This window comes from Tenrec ecaudatus, chromosome 9 (assembly GCF_050624435.1).
Source record: "Tenrec ecaudatus isolate mTenEca1 chromosome 9, mTenEca1.hap1, whole genome shotgun sequence".
Classification (NCBI taxonomy): Eukaryota; Metazoa; Chordata; class Mammalia; order Afrosoricida; family Tenrecidae; genus Tenrec; species Tenrec ecaudatus.
Genome location: NC_134538.1, coordinates 122,800,143 through 122,816,285, shown reverse-complemented (window position 1 = coordinate 122,816,285; position 16,143 = coordinate 122,800,143). Strand labels below are relative to the sequence as shown.

The window sequence follows — 16,143 nt, the reverse complement described above, 5'->3', positions numbered from 1 at the left end:
AAAACATAAATGAAGAAATTGTTCTAAAACTGATTGTGATGATGAGTATACAATTCATCTTGATATAATTGAACAGTCAAATTTTATGCTACATGAATTGCGTACCCATAAAACTATTGTGGGGGAGTGACCCAAAGTGGCCGGTTAAGAACAGGCATGACCTTTGCTCCGTATAAGAATACAGTCAGTACACCTTGTGGACCAGGAGCTTGTTAAAAAGAACCTACGGACTCCTTTCCTTTAGTTACTGGAAAGAACTTTCATAAGGCCATATCAAGTCATTTCCCACTGCCACTGGGTAGGCGAGGGGTTGCCGCCGTGATTGCTGAGACCTGGCCAGGAGACGAGCAAACCCAGGAACACACGTAGACCTCAGGACCTGGGACTCACATCCTTTCCCCATGTTGATCATTTATCATTTGGTCCCAGTTCACGTGACTGCATCAGCGTACTTCATTGTGTAAGCCATGAGACCAGCCTGAGCAGTTATTCAGCTCGTGAATACATGAGACAAGGGCAGGAGGCGTGGTTTTGCCTCAGTATTAGGTGTAATTAAGCTAGTTGAATGTCGCACATACTGTCGCATATGGCCCCTCCCTCTCTGCACAAACTTCAGGGGTCACACGATTGAGACGGGCCCCGGATCCTACAGGCGGATCCTAGCAGGGATGGTTTCGCTGTCTTTTAGAATCTTTTCTCTGATGCTTTTTAAAACTTGGCCTTTGTCATCGGCATGGTCCCTTTCCTGCTTTCTGACTAAAAAATAAAAACATGAGAAAGAAAAAGAAACCCAGAAAACCCACCAGCCTCTGAGAGCTGACTTGGAGTTTTAGAAATAGACATTTAAAGGCAGTTTCTTTGTCAATATTACTCTTTCTTGATGGCTTCTGCGATAAACACTGAATGTACCCAACTTGGAAGTGCAGCTCAGTGTTTCTATTAGTTTTAAGCACTGCTTTATGTGGAATTTTGGTTTTCGGTGCTCTGTTTATTTGTTTAACATACACAGTATATTTGTTATCTTAATAAGAAATTTCCAAGACACTGCCATCTTGTCTAAATCACGGAGTAAGCAAAACAGCAGTTGAAAAGGTGTGCTTCGTTAAAAAACAGTGCCAATTCCAGGAAAAGTTTTCAAACACAGAACTGTATTTTAATAAGTAATAAGGGCTGCTTTCTAATGTAAGCATACAGTTGACCAAAATAAGACAGATAAGATTCTAAACACTTTAAATATAGTTTCTATATAATTCGATCCTTAGGAACCTGTAAAGAAAGTTCTATCCTAGCCCTATTTTATAGATAGGGAACCTGAACGATAACTTGTCCAAAAGACACTTCTCACCAGGGCCAGGGACTCTAAACTCTTGCTCTAGGTCACCACTCAGCTGTACGCTTAAAAGTTTCGCTGCCATCGAGTTGATTTCTAATCTAGTGCCGCTGTATAGGACAGATTAGAACATCCCTGTCAGTGTCTGAGACTGCAAATCTTTCCCCAAACCGAAAACCTCCTCTTCTGAGGATTGAAACTGCTGCTGTATATAAGTGTGTGTGTGTGTGTGTGTGTGTGTGTGTGTGCGCACGTGCGCGCTTTTTCTTCGTTCTTCACATGCTAAAAAATCTACCCATTTTCTTCCTCATCTCTAACTGACAATAAGCTTAAAGATGGGTGCTTTTCTCAGATTGCTTGGTCTTACTTCAGCTTTGTTCCACGTGTACTGCAGGCTCCTCCCCAGAGATGACTGATTTCTATGCATCATAATGCAACCAGTCCACCCAAGCACCAGTGGCTTCCTTCTATTCCGCATTGTGACAGCTGCTGCTCTTTAAACAGCTCGCGTACTGGTCCCTTTTAAGTATTGATTGCTGGCATAACATGAACATAAATACAGATTAGTATTAAAATATTTTCCTTAGGGAGTCAGGAGCCACTTACAGGAGTCCGCATGGGCGGTGAGCTAAAGTAAGGACCGTGAGACAGAGAAACAGTATCAAAAGAGAAATCAAGAACCTGATGCTAGCAGTCTGGCAACGACAGCCATTGAATGCAAGGATCCTATAAAAGGATGTCACTGACAGGAAGCTCAGCATCACTTTCACACAAACCACATCCTGCAAAGCACGAAATCCCATGCTAATAGATCTTTGAAGCCTCTGACTGTAGTGTTAATAAAACGGGCTTAATTGTTTGAGTTCAAGTCCTGGATTTGCCACGTATTATCTGTGGGATCTTGGTTAGCTGTTCAACCTCTCAGGGTCTTCGTCTTTACGTTTAATAGCATCCACCTCATGTGGTGATAATTAAGAAAATACCTGTAAACCCATTAAAATAGGACCCAGCACTTATAAAGGAAATTTGTGATAGAATAAGCTCTAAAAAGAAGTGACTATTGAGAACAAAGGTGTTTTAAAAGGAGCATAGAAGACAGAGAAGTGAGCTGACACCTCCCACTATGAGATGGGGTAGAGAAAGATAAACTAAACAAATTGTGTCATCCCTGTGTCATTAATTTCACATCAAAATGTCATGCATCAAAGGACTTAGGTTGGACACAAGTATCGCCCTTTGTGTATGTCACCTTTGGCCAGCAGCATAAGAAACCATTTTTATTAGCTTCAAGACCCGATGCCATGTATGTAAGTGTGATATTGATAATGGTTTTTTACTTTCAAATAAATGATCCTCGAGTGTTACTGTTCATAAAACCAAAGGATATAGATAATGAGTATGTAAACTGTCCAGATGATGAATTTGAAAATAGTGTTGGAAGGGGCAGATCAACGACGAAAGGAAAGAGCGAAGTCATTGGCATTCACAGTGCCCAAGAAGCCCTGTTGCCTTCAGATGCCCCTGTCTGTTTCTTAGAGACTGTTGAGCCATTTCATCTGAGCCTGACCTTGTTCGTCTCAACTAGGGCAGAATGATATACAATCAAGCAGAGTAATTAGCTTAAGGAATTTATGTGAGCTGGGAAAGGCAATCATAGGTCAGCAGTTAACTCTGTGCTGGGTTCTAGAAGGCCATTACCATCTGCTGGCTCTTTAGTAATTGATGTGGAATAGACCGACACAGTGTCCGCTTTGAATGCACAACAAAGACTTTTTCTTCTTTTCTTGTTGTGCTTTCTGATTTGGAGTTGGTAAACTGAGGGAGGTTACAGTGTTAAATAACGTCTTCCCATCTGGCCATCTGTGTTTTTCCCATGTCCTTCTTTTTCATGGTGTTGCCTGACTCCACATCCAATGTTTTTCCAGAGAGAACATGCCCAGATGGAAGCAAAGGAGGCTTCATTTTTCCATCCCTGATTCTAATTACTATCATATTTTTTTTATTTCCCATCAAGCCCTCAGCAACCCTTTGTTCACTCCCGAGTAGGCAGCGTTCTGAGTGCCAATGAGCAAAGTCCAAAGTCCCCCGACCACCACCCGCACTAGCTCATCAGGGTCTTCCAGAGCCGACATGCCACAGGTTCAGCAAGGTCAGGAGACCACCTGCCTTAGTGATTGGTTCCAGTGAATTTGCCTTGTTTTACAAAATGCCCTATCCTTTTTACCTTGGGGTGCAATCTCTAGGATCATCAAGAATTTTGAGGGTCACTTGTTCCTGTTTTAAAAATACGAGCTTTCTCACGATTCATCATCACCTGCAGTTACTAGAAGAGCTACCAGGACCTACAATATCACCCCCCTGGTGGTGCCTCTCTCTTGGGAATATCTGGGCATCTGTGCCTTCTCCTTCCTCTGCCACAAGTAAGAGCATCATCATCCTGCCTGCGGTGGGGCAATGATTCATCTCGGGACAGCTCTCAGTCCAAGAGTGTTGGCAGACACTCTGAGTTTTGCCTTCAAGATTTAAAGAATATAAACTGATATTTTAAAACCCCATTTAAGACATATAACATTAAAATGTAGCATTACATTTTGAGTAGGCTTCACAGATTCAGGACTACTATGGCAATAATGATAGTAATAGACATAATAGTATGCGTAATGCTGATAAAGGGTGGCACTAATACAGACTTCCTGGTAGTATAATAGCGGCGCTGTCATGTCACAATGGTTATAGCACTCAGCTGCTAGACAAAAGATTGGCAGTTCAAATCCACCTGCAGCTCTATGGAAGGAAGATGAGGCAGTTTGCTTCTGTGAAACTGTACAGCCTTGGGGACCCTCCAGTTGGACTCCATCCTATAGGGTCACGGTGGGGCAGAATCAACTCGAAGGCAGTGGCTTTGGTTTGGGTGTTTGGTTGATGATAGAAACAATTAAGTACTCAAATAATAAAGGAAAGGTCATCGGTTTAAAGCCGCCCGAGTGGCTGTGCAGGAGAAAGACCTAGCAACTTGCCCCTGTACAGGTTAAAGCTAGAGCCACCTGGGACAGCTGTTCATTGTCCCTTACGGTCACTGAGAGTTGGAAGTGACTCATGGCAACTAACCACAACATGGGACTATGACTGAGAGTCAATAATAGCATTCCTTGGGTGCTTTATTGGGACCAGAAGTGTGAGGAAGACCCTTTATCCTAGATGAGCATCAGGTGTCAGTGAAAAAAGCCAAGCCAGTCGCCATTTGTCCTAATGCATGAGGACCTCGTGTCCATCAGAGCAGAACTATGCTCCACAGAGTTTTCAACGGCTACTCTTTCAGAAGTAGATGATCATTCTTGTAAAGAACTAGCTATTCGATATTTAGCTTTCACTGAATGCTCTAGAAACATCTGAACAATTCCACTGACATATACCTTTCTAACTCCTCACTCATACATTTGAAATCAGTAAATCCCTAATTTCAAATTCAAAGAAAATTATTACTATATGCAAGTGCTTAGGGCAGTGGTTCTCAGCCTTCCTTATGCCACGACCCTTTAATACAGTTCCTCATGTTGTGGTGACCCCCAAACGTAAAATTATTTTCATTTCTACTTTATCACTGTCACTTTGCTACTGTTATGAACCGGGCAACCCCTGTGAAAGGGTCGTGACCCACAGGTTGAGAACTGCTGGCTTGGAGGGCCGGCCTGGATTTGCTGTCTCTGCCAGCTCTCCGGAACTTCCATGCGGAGAGGAACTGCGCAGCCCAGTGGCTGGAAGAAGAACTTAGGGACAAGTGAGTTGGGAAGCGCTCTACGGGAGAGGTTGAATATTATCTGGTGGTCTTTTTCTTTGCCATTTCTTAACTTCTTATTGTGAAGCTAGGTAAGGGCTTTTGTACTCCACTGTTTAAACTACTTAACAAACTTCCTGCTCCACCTGCCCACCTGTCTTTGCTTTCTGTCCCCCCTCCTAGAGTAACATCTTCCCCTTCACTCCAATTAATGCCCTTTGAGACGGAAGAGCCAGTCCTGCCTGTCACAATTTAAAAATCATTCAAGAGCCATAAATATGTTTTCACAAACAAATGAAGTCACTGTTGTCTGAATAATATCCTTTAAAATGTTTAGAAATGAATCTGATTGCTTTATTTTCATTTTACTTCTGTGTCACATATCCACACTGAAAGAGCCGACTGACTCCAGAGCCGTGGTTTGCCCACCTGTGCTCTAGTCTGGTGTGTTACCTTCCCTCCCTTGCCCTCTCTTCCTTTCATGACATCTTGGCCTTGGTTTTCCTTTATAAAAGTGCTCTCATAAATAGTTGTCTTTTGTAGCTGGATAATCTCACTCACCATAAAGTTCTCAGGTCCGTCCATGCCATGAGACCTTTGCAGTTTCCTCCTCCTCCTTAGCAATGCGTGGTGTCCCATTGTGTGTATGTACCAACGTTTATTTCTCTATTCCTCCACTGATGGGCTCATAGGCTTGTTTCCATCTTCTTGTTGTGAACAGTGCTGCGATAGACACGAGTGTGCATGTGTCTGCGCGTACGACGACTCTTACTTCTTTAGCGTATGTACTCAGCAAAGGGGTTGCGGGATCGTATGGGATTTCTAGTCCCAATTTTTTGCTTCCCAGAGTAGTTGCCCAGTTTGCAGAACTTCCCACTCGCTGTAGTGTCTGAGTATCCCAATCTCTGCACATCCTCTTTCACACTTGCTCTTTTCTGTTTTAAGCTTTGCTGTCAATGCTGTGCGCGGCGGCATCTCATCACTGTTCTGATTCATATCTCTTTGATGGCTACTGAATGTGAGAACTTCTTCATATGTTTGTTGGTTGCTCAGAAGTCTTTGTTAATGAACAGTTTTGTTCTTGTCCTTTGCACATCTTAAAAGTTGATTATTCGTCTTACAGTTTTCTATAGATTTTAGAGAAAGTCCCTTGTCCGAGATGTCATTGCCAAAATTTGCTTTTTCCGTCTGTGGGTTCTCATTACTTTTTTGAAATCTTCAATGCACATAAATGTCTTATTTTTAGAAGGTCTCGGCTGTCTGTCTTATCTTCTGTTGTTTATGTTTTCTGTTTTGTTTGATAATATGCTTAAGCCCTATATTAGGGCCCTTGCGTTTGTCCTTATTTCCTCCTTGATAATCTTTATGGTTCTAGGATTTACATTTAAGTCTTTCATTCATCTCGAGTTTGTTTTTGTATATGGGTTGAGGTATGGGGCCTGTTTCATTCTTTTGCTTGTGGAAATACAAATGTGCCAGCACCATGTGTTGAAGAGATGAATGCTTCTGTATTTAATGTATGTTAGCCCTTTGTTGAAGATCAGCTGTCTGTGTGTGGGTAGATTTATTTCTGGGCTCACTGTTCTGTTCCACTGGTCTGTGTATCTGCCGTTGTACCAGTGCCAGGCTGTTTTGACTGTTGTAACTGTGTAATAGATTTTGAGGTCAGGGAAGGAAGTGAGAGGCCTCCTACTTTGTGTTTTTCAGGTAATTCTTTACTTTCCTGGGTCTCTTTCTTTTCCATATTGATTATTAGTTGTTCCATTGATTTAAAAATGATGTTGGCATCTGAATTAGTCTATAGTTATTGATTGCTTTGTGTAATATTGACATTTTCAAAAGGTGAAGTCTTCCTATCCATGAACATGGAATATTCTTCTATTTGTAGGTCTCTTGTGGTTTCTTGTAGTAGTGTTTTATAGTTTACTTCACATAAGTCTTTTGTTATTCTGGTCAACTTTATTCCTAAGTATTTCATCTTTTGTATGGCCATTGTAAATGGTATTACTTTCTTGATTCCCTTTCAGAGATCTCTTCTTTTGGATATAGAAATCTAATTGACTTTTGTATGTTGCTCTTATACATCACATTGCTGAATCTTTCAGTTATTTCCAATCTTTTTCTGGTTGAGTCTCTGAGGTTTTCTATGTTGGGGTTCACTTTTGTTTGTTATTATTTTTTTCTGTTTTCCTCATCTTTCACTAGTACTCCATGAAGCAGAAATTCTGAATGGATCAATATATTATAGAGGGAATAACAGTTGGGAAGTTGCTTCATTTTCTTGGTGTGTTTGCTTCTACCTTTGATGGCAGCCAAAAGTGTTTTTATTTTTTTAGCATTAATCACTCATGACTCCTTTGTGTAGGGGTGGGGTGGGGAGGATGTGTGTGTGAGAGAGAGAGATTTGTTCTTCTCCATTAATATTGTTTATATCTGCTCAGCTAGCCTGTACTCTGATCTTGCAAAAGCATAAATCACTGGCTCCTGTCAGCTGTGGAATTGACCGGCAGATTAAATGCAGATCACGGTGAGATAGGCACTGCTCTGCGTAGGTTTTTTTATTATTTTTTTTAAGGAAACATACCATTCTGATTTCTGTGCCAGCACCTGCTAATCTTTTTTATTTATTACCCTAGTTCATTGTGTGGATAGAAGCAAATTCCATATTATTACTTCTACATATTTATGGCAACTTGAGTTGAGAAATAAGTCAGTGCTAAATGTCACAAATACTGTTGTGAAGTTTTGTTCATTAGACTAGGCTGTGATCTGATAGGGTGAACTTAATGGAAAGTCATTTATTGTTTGTTCAGTATTGAAAATCTATGCCAATGATTAGGAAAAACTAAGTCTACAAATTCTTAGTGTCCGGTCTTAATCTTCTCTCTTCCACTGACGGCTTCCCCTTCACCACATTTGTTGTAGATAAATATCCAATGATAATGGCAATTCTCCAAGCTTAAAAAATACCCCAAGATCCTAGTAAAGACAACAACCATTATACAAGTTAACAACCTATTAAGGAGAAGCATTAAGTCACAGCACAGGAGTCTATTAATTTTCTTATTGCTCTTGTACATTATGCATTTGCCAAATTTATAGTCCCAGTGGACCCTAGACAAGCCTCAAGTCTTGAATAAAATTGGAGTTTTCATTCAGGGCTTCTGCTCTCATCTGTCCAATACTGTTGTCATACATTGCTGAGTTGTTAATGGGGGATTAAGGTCATTTATTATCCAAATTACAGAAAAATGAAATAAATTTGTCTAAAACATTTTGAGTGTTAACAGAGATTGCTGCTAATGGAAAATCTAAGACGAATGATGAAGTAGATGGACACACTCAAAGCAGAGTTCATTTATAAACTGAAACCCTGACGGGCTGTGCCTGCCTTCTACAAATGCTTGATATGTCTCCCGTGCACTATTCCATTGGGAAACTCCGCAAAAGATTTCAGCAACCCTTTGGATGATTTTTTAAAGAGTACAAAAAGCAAGCAAGAAGAAATCAGACAAAAGTGTGCTTTGCAGATCATGGGGCTTGAAAGGCTGTAACTTACAGGATTGGGGTGTTGGCTTTGTAATGAGGATGAACCTGAGCTCAGTAAGACTTGTGGCCAGTCCAGGTTCCCATGTCTCTTTCTATTAAGAGTAGGAGCGTTAACTATGATTTTCTGGCCAGATTCCAGCTTGCTTAATTGCATGCTGTCTGCTTAAATTCCCTTTGCCTGGAATGTGCTTCACTTGGGATGGTCTTATTTGTATCATCATGTTTCACCCGAGGGGTGGGTGCATGATACTATAGAATGAGCCAGAATATAATTGCTTAAGCTAATAGAGGACTTTGGGGATAAAATAACCATAAGTAGCATACTTTCCACAATTTCCCCCCATGTGACCTATTTATATAATAATTAACATGGAAAATTATTAGTGAAAAATGGAAGGGAGCCACATCGCTCTGACTAGAGTGGCTTATGAATGAAGAAATAATTTAATAAAATATCCCCAAAAATCACCATTCATATAAATCCCTGGAAGACCATTGCCAATGTATTTTCTTTCCCCTGAAGCTGAGACTTTTAATCACTGATTGGGTTATTTGAAACGTGAACTAAAGTAAGTAAAATTAGTTTTCATCTCTATAATCTTTAAAAGCAGAGTAACATCTACCATCAGATTTGTACCTAGCCCAGTGCCCAGAAAAATCACTTGTATAGTGACACTCATTAAAGTAATTTTATTGAATAAATGAATTAAGAGGGAGCAAGAAAAAAATGGGGGAGATAATTCGCAAGTACTAAGACCCTAAGAGTCACTAATGTTTAAGGCAGCCATGATACCTAAAGTATCTCAGGTAAGCCTCAAGTTTCCTCCCATTTCATAGGTGAAAAAATAGAGGCTCAGAGAGACCAAATGACCTCCCAAGATACAACAGCTCTGAATTTCAACATCAAGTCTATTTCACTGTAAAACTTGTCCCCTTCTGTATTAACTTGTAACCTCCCAACCTCTGCCTGGTGTCCCTGGCCTTAATTGGAAGAGGCAAGCCTGAAAACTCAGAAGCGGTGAAAGTCAAGTTGATTCTTCTAGACCAGATGAACAACAGCCCTATGGAATGTCACATGCCATCCTTCCTCTCATTGCTCCACTTCAAATCTGTCTCTAGTGCCATTTGGGAGTTGTCATAACTATTGCCCAGTAATTATACACTTGTCACAGAATATACCATAAATTGAATCTTTATGAATCTTAGTCCAAAGTGGTTCAAATGTGAATGCTTAATAAATTCAGAAAATAATGAGAAAAAAGGCCCAAACCGCTCTTTGAGTGCCCTAAAACTCACTCACCCCGGTCAAATCTATTGTGTTGACTGGAGAAAATGCGACCCAGCCCTCCTGCACCTGCGCTGGGCTCGTGGCCACGTTTTCTGGGTTTTCACTGACATTAAATTACCTAGAAAATGAATTTGCGGGGGGAGATGATGGAAATGTATTTTGCCTCATGAAAGAACTCATTCTGTTTTGATATTTTGCTTTCATCCTATAACATGAGTGTCGAGACCTTTAAGGTCCATTGAACCAGGATGTAGACAGTACACATTTCTATATGATAGCTGCTATAGCTCAATAAAAGACACAAAAAATGAAACATAAGCTAGAAATCAGTCGGCTTCTGATCACTTAGTCTCAGATTTCACACAGATTTCTGTACCAATATATATTTTTTTCCATCTAGACAATGGCTAATTTATGGCTCTGCAAAAATGCAATTTTAATTAATTTTATTCATATTATTTCTCTCTCCTCCACACCTCATATCTCATCTGTTTGCATTGCCTAGATTTTTAATTAAAAAACCTCTCCTCTCTAAGGAGCAATCTAAAGTGGCAAAAATAATCACTTAAAATATTACAGTCATTAAATAATTGGCCGTGGTAGAAGCCATGCATTTTCAATTTTTCTACAAACGATGTTTTAGCTTCCTTTTAAAGTGCATTTTGTATCTGAATTGCCTGCCACCAGCCAGCTTGGCTATCAAAAATGGTCTTCCAGCTGGGTGGGCTGAGTGACAACTCCTTAATGGAGGAAATGGATGGCGCTCTGCTCATGTGGAGGAGAAGGCACAGCAGACAGATTTCATTCCATCTGCCACCAGCTCTCTGCAAGCTGCCATTGCCCAAATGCCCCACACCCTCATCCCAACAAAGGGGTATTGTCAAAAACTAAACGGTGAGGCTAGACTGTAGGAGCACCAAGGCCATTAGGCCCCAGGGAGCTAATATTAAGAGGTGCATCAGTGTGCCTCTTTGATGAAAACCTAATTAAACAATGGTGGAGGCAATTGGAAAGACATTTACAAGTCCAGAGGTGAGGTCATTAACATTTTCAGCACAGTATAGGGAGCAACTCTCGGAAAATGCTATCCTGAATTGTGGCCAAGGACTTGTTATACTGAGGAATTTGTACTGCTGTTTCCTGTTGATGCTTTTCTGAATGGCAAATTCTTGTCACTTGGCTACGCTGTGTTCTGCTTGTCAAGTTGAGGAAATCCATTCAGCAGCCAAGTAGGAAAATATTTTTGATGGACAAATAAAAACAAATAAGGAGTGGATTTAAGACCATTTTTAAAAATTGGAAACCTACCAGAAGTATTTTCCACTGGTCAACCCTGAAATGAAATGCAACTTAAAAGTAATTATAACACCATAGCGTGCATTGTTAAGAAGGACAGAAATAGAAAAAATAGAGACAGCTACAGAATTTATACCTTTGTTTTAGCCAAAGTACATGCTGGGGTACCTGTTAGTCATGCTCTCTCCTTAAGGCAGTCAGAGGCTGTGGCTCAAGGATTCACATGGGGTTAATTCATATAACCATTGGTCAAGAAAATCTGATAGGCGTTTTACTATGCTCAAAATAAAATAGTTCTGAATTCCAAAATATTCTTGTTTTTAATCAACCAAATAGCTCACGCATCTCACAAAGTAAATATTTTAATGATTTTTTCAAGCTTAGGTTTTAATTGCTATTGCAAATAAACAACATGAGTTTGACTGTATACTGAAAGAAAATATCTGAATATTAAAATTACTGATAGTAAGCTTAAATTGTTTCATACTGTCAGTGCATGTTGATTTGAATTTTAACATAGTAGATTGATGTTATACAATGCATGTTCATCTGTATGAAAAACGTATGGAATTAGATATCTTCTTCATTGTTTGTCTTATCTTGGGTGTCTGTTAGGTAATCTTTCAAAATTTGGAGGGCTTTAGAGTTCCGGTCTACGATTCTGGTTTAAAATTAAGGAATTTTAAAATATTTTTACCATTCAGTGTTGTGGTATGTGTTTTTTTACATTTTACTGAAGGTTTTAAGTTGCTTTGAAAAATTTTGATGACTATGCTAATGAGAAATGTAGTAAAAGAATATAATGCATTTGAATATTTTTCTATTTAGCTCTTACTGAGAAGAGTAAGGACTGTAATAACTATTGTTAATCTATATGGAAAAGTAAAATATGTTTATCTCGTAGCATTTAGACGTTTCAGACACATCTTTATACAATGTCACCGGTACTTCCAACATCATCTCTAGATGCCCCAGGCCCCCACCTCACGCACTTTGGACCTCAGGAGAGACCAGTCTGGACTGGTCGGTCATTGAAAAAGAGGAAGGTTCTCAAATAACACGTGTGAGGGTGGTGCTGGAGTGGGCAGTGCTGAGTTCTCTCTTATACAAAGGTTCACTGTCGGTCAGAACAGACTCAATGGCAACTAACAGTTATCCTTTACCAAGCATGATGTCATTCAGTACAGAGGTTAACCTTAGCTGTGACTGTCCTTTGTCCTGTTTTTATTTAGCTTCAGTATTAAATATTGTTCTTTTCATTTCAACTGGGTAAAGAACAGCTCATTTCCTTAGAAATAATAAAAATATGCAGAAAACTGTATCATTCTGTCCTTCATGGACACTTCCCCCCAAAACGGATCCTTCTAGTTTTGAGGTCCTGCTAGTATAAGTATTGGTTACCTTGCAATTAAAGTTATAATATTTTTTTCAGATTGATTTCTTCATATTTGTGTCTTATATACTAGCATATTATGTTTATAATAAGAAAATGTGTACTTTGTAGCTAATATGCAATAGTACATCACAAATAGTCTTCAACTAATGTCTGATAACACCAAAATTCACAAAAATTCTTTAAATATATTATACCTTTTATACTACAATTTATTTTAATTTTGTGAGACTAGTCTAATAATTTCCCATCTAGTTTTCTAATGATCTTAATTTTATTGATAAATTTTCTCTCATCCAAATCAAAGTATGCCCAAAATACATTAATACTCACTACCATTGAGTCAATAAGACAGGGTAGAACTGAGTTTCTAAGACTGTAACTAATTACAGGAGTAGAAAGCCTCGTCTGTTTACCGTGGAGCTGGCTGGTGGCTTCGAACTGCTGACTTTGTAGTTAGCAGTGCAGCCCATTAGCATGATACCACTTGGGCTGCTTAAATACATTCATTGTATAAATAATTTAAAAGTAAAATATAATTATGTGTAACAGTCTTAAAACATCAGCAATTTATTGAGGTAAATGTAACCAAAATTAAATAATTTAAGTCTGGCTAGATATGCTGGAAGGCTTTCTATTACATGGTTCATTGTTTTTGTTTTCTTTTAGTGTTATTTCACTGTGATTTTATTTTCTATTTTTTTAATCAAATATCTTAAAATGATCATTTAAATTACTCTCCTTTTACATGTCTAGATATTTCACGTAAATTATTATCGTGGGCAATGGCTTAATATGCGCTTTTCATGTACTCGAGACCAGGAAAATATGGTGCATGGTTGACTAAGATCCCAGGTTGTCAAGGGAGTGGTGAAGGCTTTCGTTTAGAGTGCAGTGGATTTATTATTTAAAAAGCCATCTTTGTGGTCTCTACAGGATACTGTAGCTGGAGAGGATGCTTGGATTTGTCATCACTTGATGATCCTGTTTTCTTTCCAATAAACTCAATTCTAGCCATTGATCAGCATGTGTCAATTAAGTATCCAGTATAATGAGCTCAGGTTAGCGGCCTTGATTAATCTGTAGTTGTTGAAGTGTAAAAAGGATTCTCAAGCAGTGAATGCATGCCTCTCACTCTTTGGTATTATGGAAAACCATGACAAAACCCAGTCGATACAGCTTATGCATTACCCACTGCCATCAATTCCAATTCATAGCAACTGTATAGGACAGAGGACAGCTGCTCCCTCTGGTTGCTGAAGCAGAATGCCTCTTCCTTCTCCTCAAAACAGCTGATGAGATCAAAGTATCAACCTTTCTTTTAGCCCCCAAATTCTTAAGCCATCGTGCCACCAGGGTTCCTTTATGTCTTAGTGTGGTGAATTATTCCCCCCAAGAAACCATAGTCCCACACTCTTGAACTTGTGGATGCTTCTGGAAGCTTTCCCTAATCCGTTAATCTAGTAGATCCTTCTCAACTGCTTTTACCGGCCTTAACTAGTTCAAGTGTTGTAAACATGTCTTTGCACATCGCTTTCTGAGTTTAGAATGCCAGTGCTAACAAAGCAGAATCTGTATTTCTTAGGCAACCAGTTAAAATCTTTCATAGACCAGTTCCAGTCTGTTCTCAAAATCATGCCTACTAATACCCTAGGGATGATATGCCTTTTCTCAGCTTTCTAATTCATTCATATTTGTCATCTAACGTGGATGTAAATCTATTATCACTTTTCTACTACAACTTATTTAATTTAATAAATTTAAGGCCAGCTGAACTCATACTCATCCCCAATATTCATCTAGACCTGCCCTCAGCATGCTGACCCCAGGTTCCCTCATTCATTGTCACTTTCTGTGTTCTGTTTTGTATTAGGGCCTCTGTTGACATGTCTCAACTCGACTTACATGTTTTCAAAAGTTAAGGTTATGAATCTTTGTACTTTAGGTGCTTTCTCTGCAGTACCTTCCACAATGCCTTCCACATAGTGATTTCTTGATAAAAAATTGATTACTTTAAGTGATGTAGCCATCTCAGTCATTCAACTATTAGTCCATATTTTTGAATACATACTAAGAACTGTGCTAAGACCTGGAATACAACAGGAAGCAAAATGGACATGCTCCTTCTCCTGTAAAACTTAGAGTAATTGGGCCCTGCTGCTACATGCTGTCTGATTTTATGTATTTATTTAGATTTCATTTTAAGGATATACAATGCTTAAAAGAATGTTTGATCTTTTATTTATTAGCATTTCTCTCGTCTTATTTCAAGAAATGATTAATGCATACTCACAGTAGTTTTAAAGTTCATAGTGTACTCGGCTCCAGAGGTTCATCTTCCTTAGACTATTGATTTATCTAAGATTCACAAATGTTCACCAGAAAAACATCTCACAAGCACTTGTCTCTTTAATTATTTAAGATCATGGTATTCTTTTGGAGAATAACAAAATTTGTGGTTTCCCAGTCTTCCACTCGGTGTCATACATTTCTTAACAATGGTCAGAAATATTTATTGAAAAGCAAGCTGAAGATAGGCGATCATGACCAAGATTACTTTGACCTTTCTGAATTTCATGTTTTGATTAGCTGGCTAGTCTACTCATATCCCATTTATAGAAAAACTGTGAGAGGCTTGAACAGCAAGCCAGAAATGTATGGAATATTGAAAAGGTCAGTGTGATTTAGCACATAACCGTAGTATTGAAAATATATGTCAAGTCATTATCAAACTTCATTCCTACAACAAGGACTCGGGTAAAGATGGAAATTGTTCCAAATAAAGTATTCTTGTTTCATACTGAAGGTGATAAGGCAAAGTTCAGAATGCCCTCTTGGCTTCTTTTTCAAGATGACTTAATAAGTTAGAAATAAATTGTAAGTGAATTAAGCAAGACAAACAAAAGTGAGGTAACTATCTCTTTTGATCTGAGACTCCATCAGAGTGAATAATCTAATGTAAATAATGTATGTAAAAACTCTGATCCTACACGAGTAAGACAGATCAGTAGCAAACCAATTCAACAGCCGCCCCATGCTCTTTTTATCTACAGCACAGCTGTCAATCCGACGGAAACTCCATTTATTTCCATGGAAATGAAGGCAGTGAGTTCAATTTCGCCACCACCCGGGATGTAGATCTTTCTACTGAGGACATCCAAGAGCAATGGTCGGAAGAATTTGAGAGCCAGCCTCCAGGGTAAGTAACTGTCCTCTCCCGTGCTGTGCACAGCACTTACATTTTCCCACTGGACGTATCTTAAACGCACATTGCTAAATAACAAAAGCTTACTTATATTGACATTCATAATTCTTTTTATGGAGACTCTGGAAGGGGCACACTTATCCTAAACCAGTAAAGAACATTTACTCTCTACTTAATAATCAACTATTTTCGTGTGTTTCAAATATTTGTGATTATAACACCTTTAAATTTCCATTGAATCACTTCAGTCTCAACTTTTGCTGAAAGGCTCCCTTGTTTTGTTGGGATATTTTTATTTATGGTTTTG

The 16,143-nt window shown here is 39.0% G+C and overlaps 1 protein-coding gene across 1 annotated transcript in view; it reads left to right on the top strand.

Moving 5' to 3' along the window:
• RELN (reelin) overlaps positions 1–16,143 on the top strand; it is a 509,976-nt gene that overhangs the window by 303,108 nt on the left and 190,725 nt on the right. Inside the window, exon 11 of the mRNA XM_075558514.1 lies at positions 15,685–15,830. Within this exon, the coding sequence (XP_075414629.1) occupies positions 15,685–15,830 (146 nt within the window). The remainder of the gene's footprint in view (positions 1–15,684; positions 15,831–16,143) is intronic.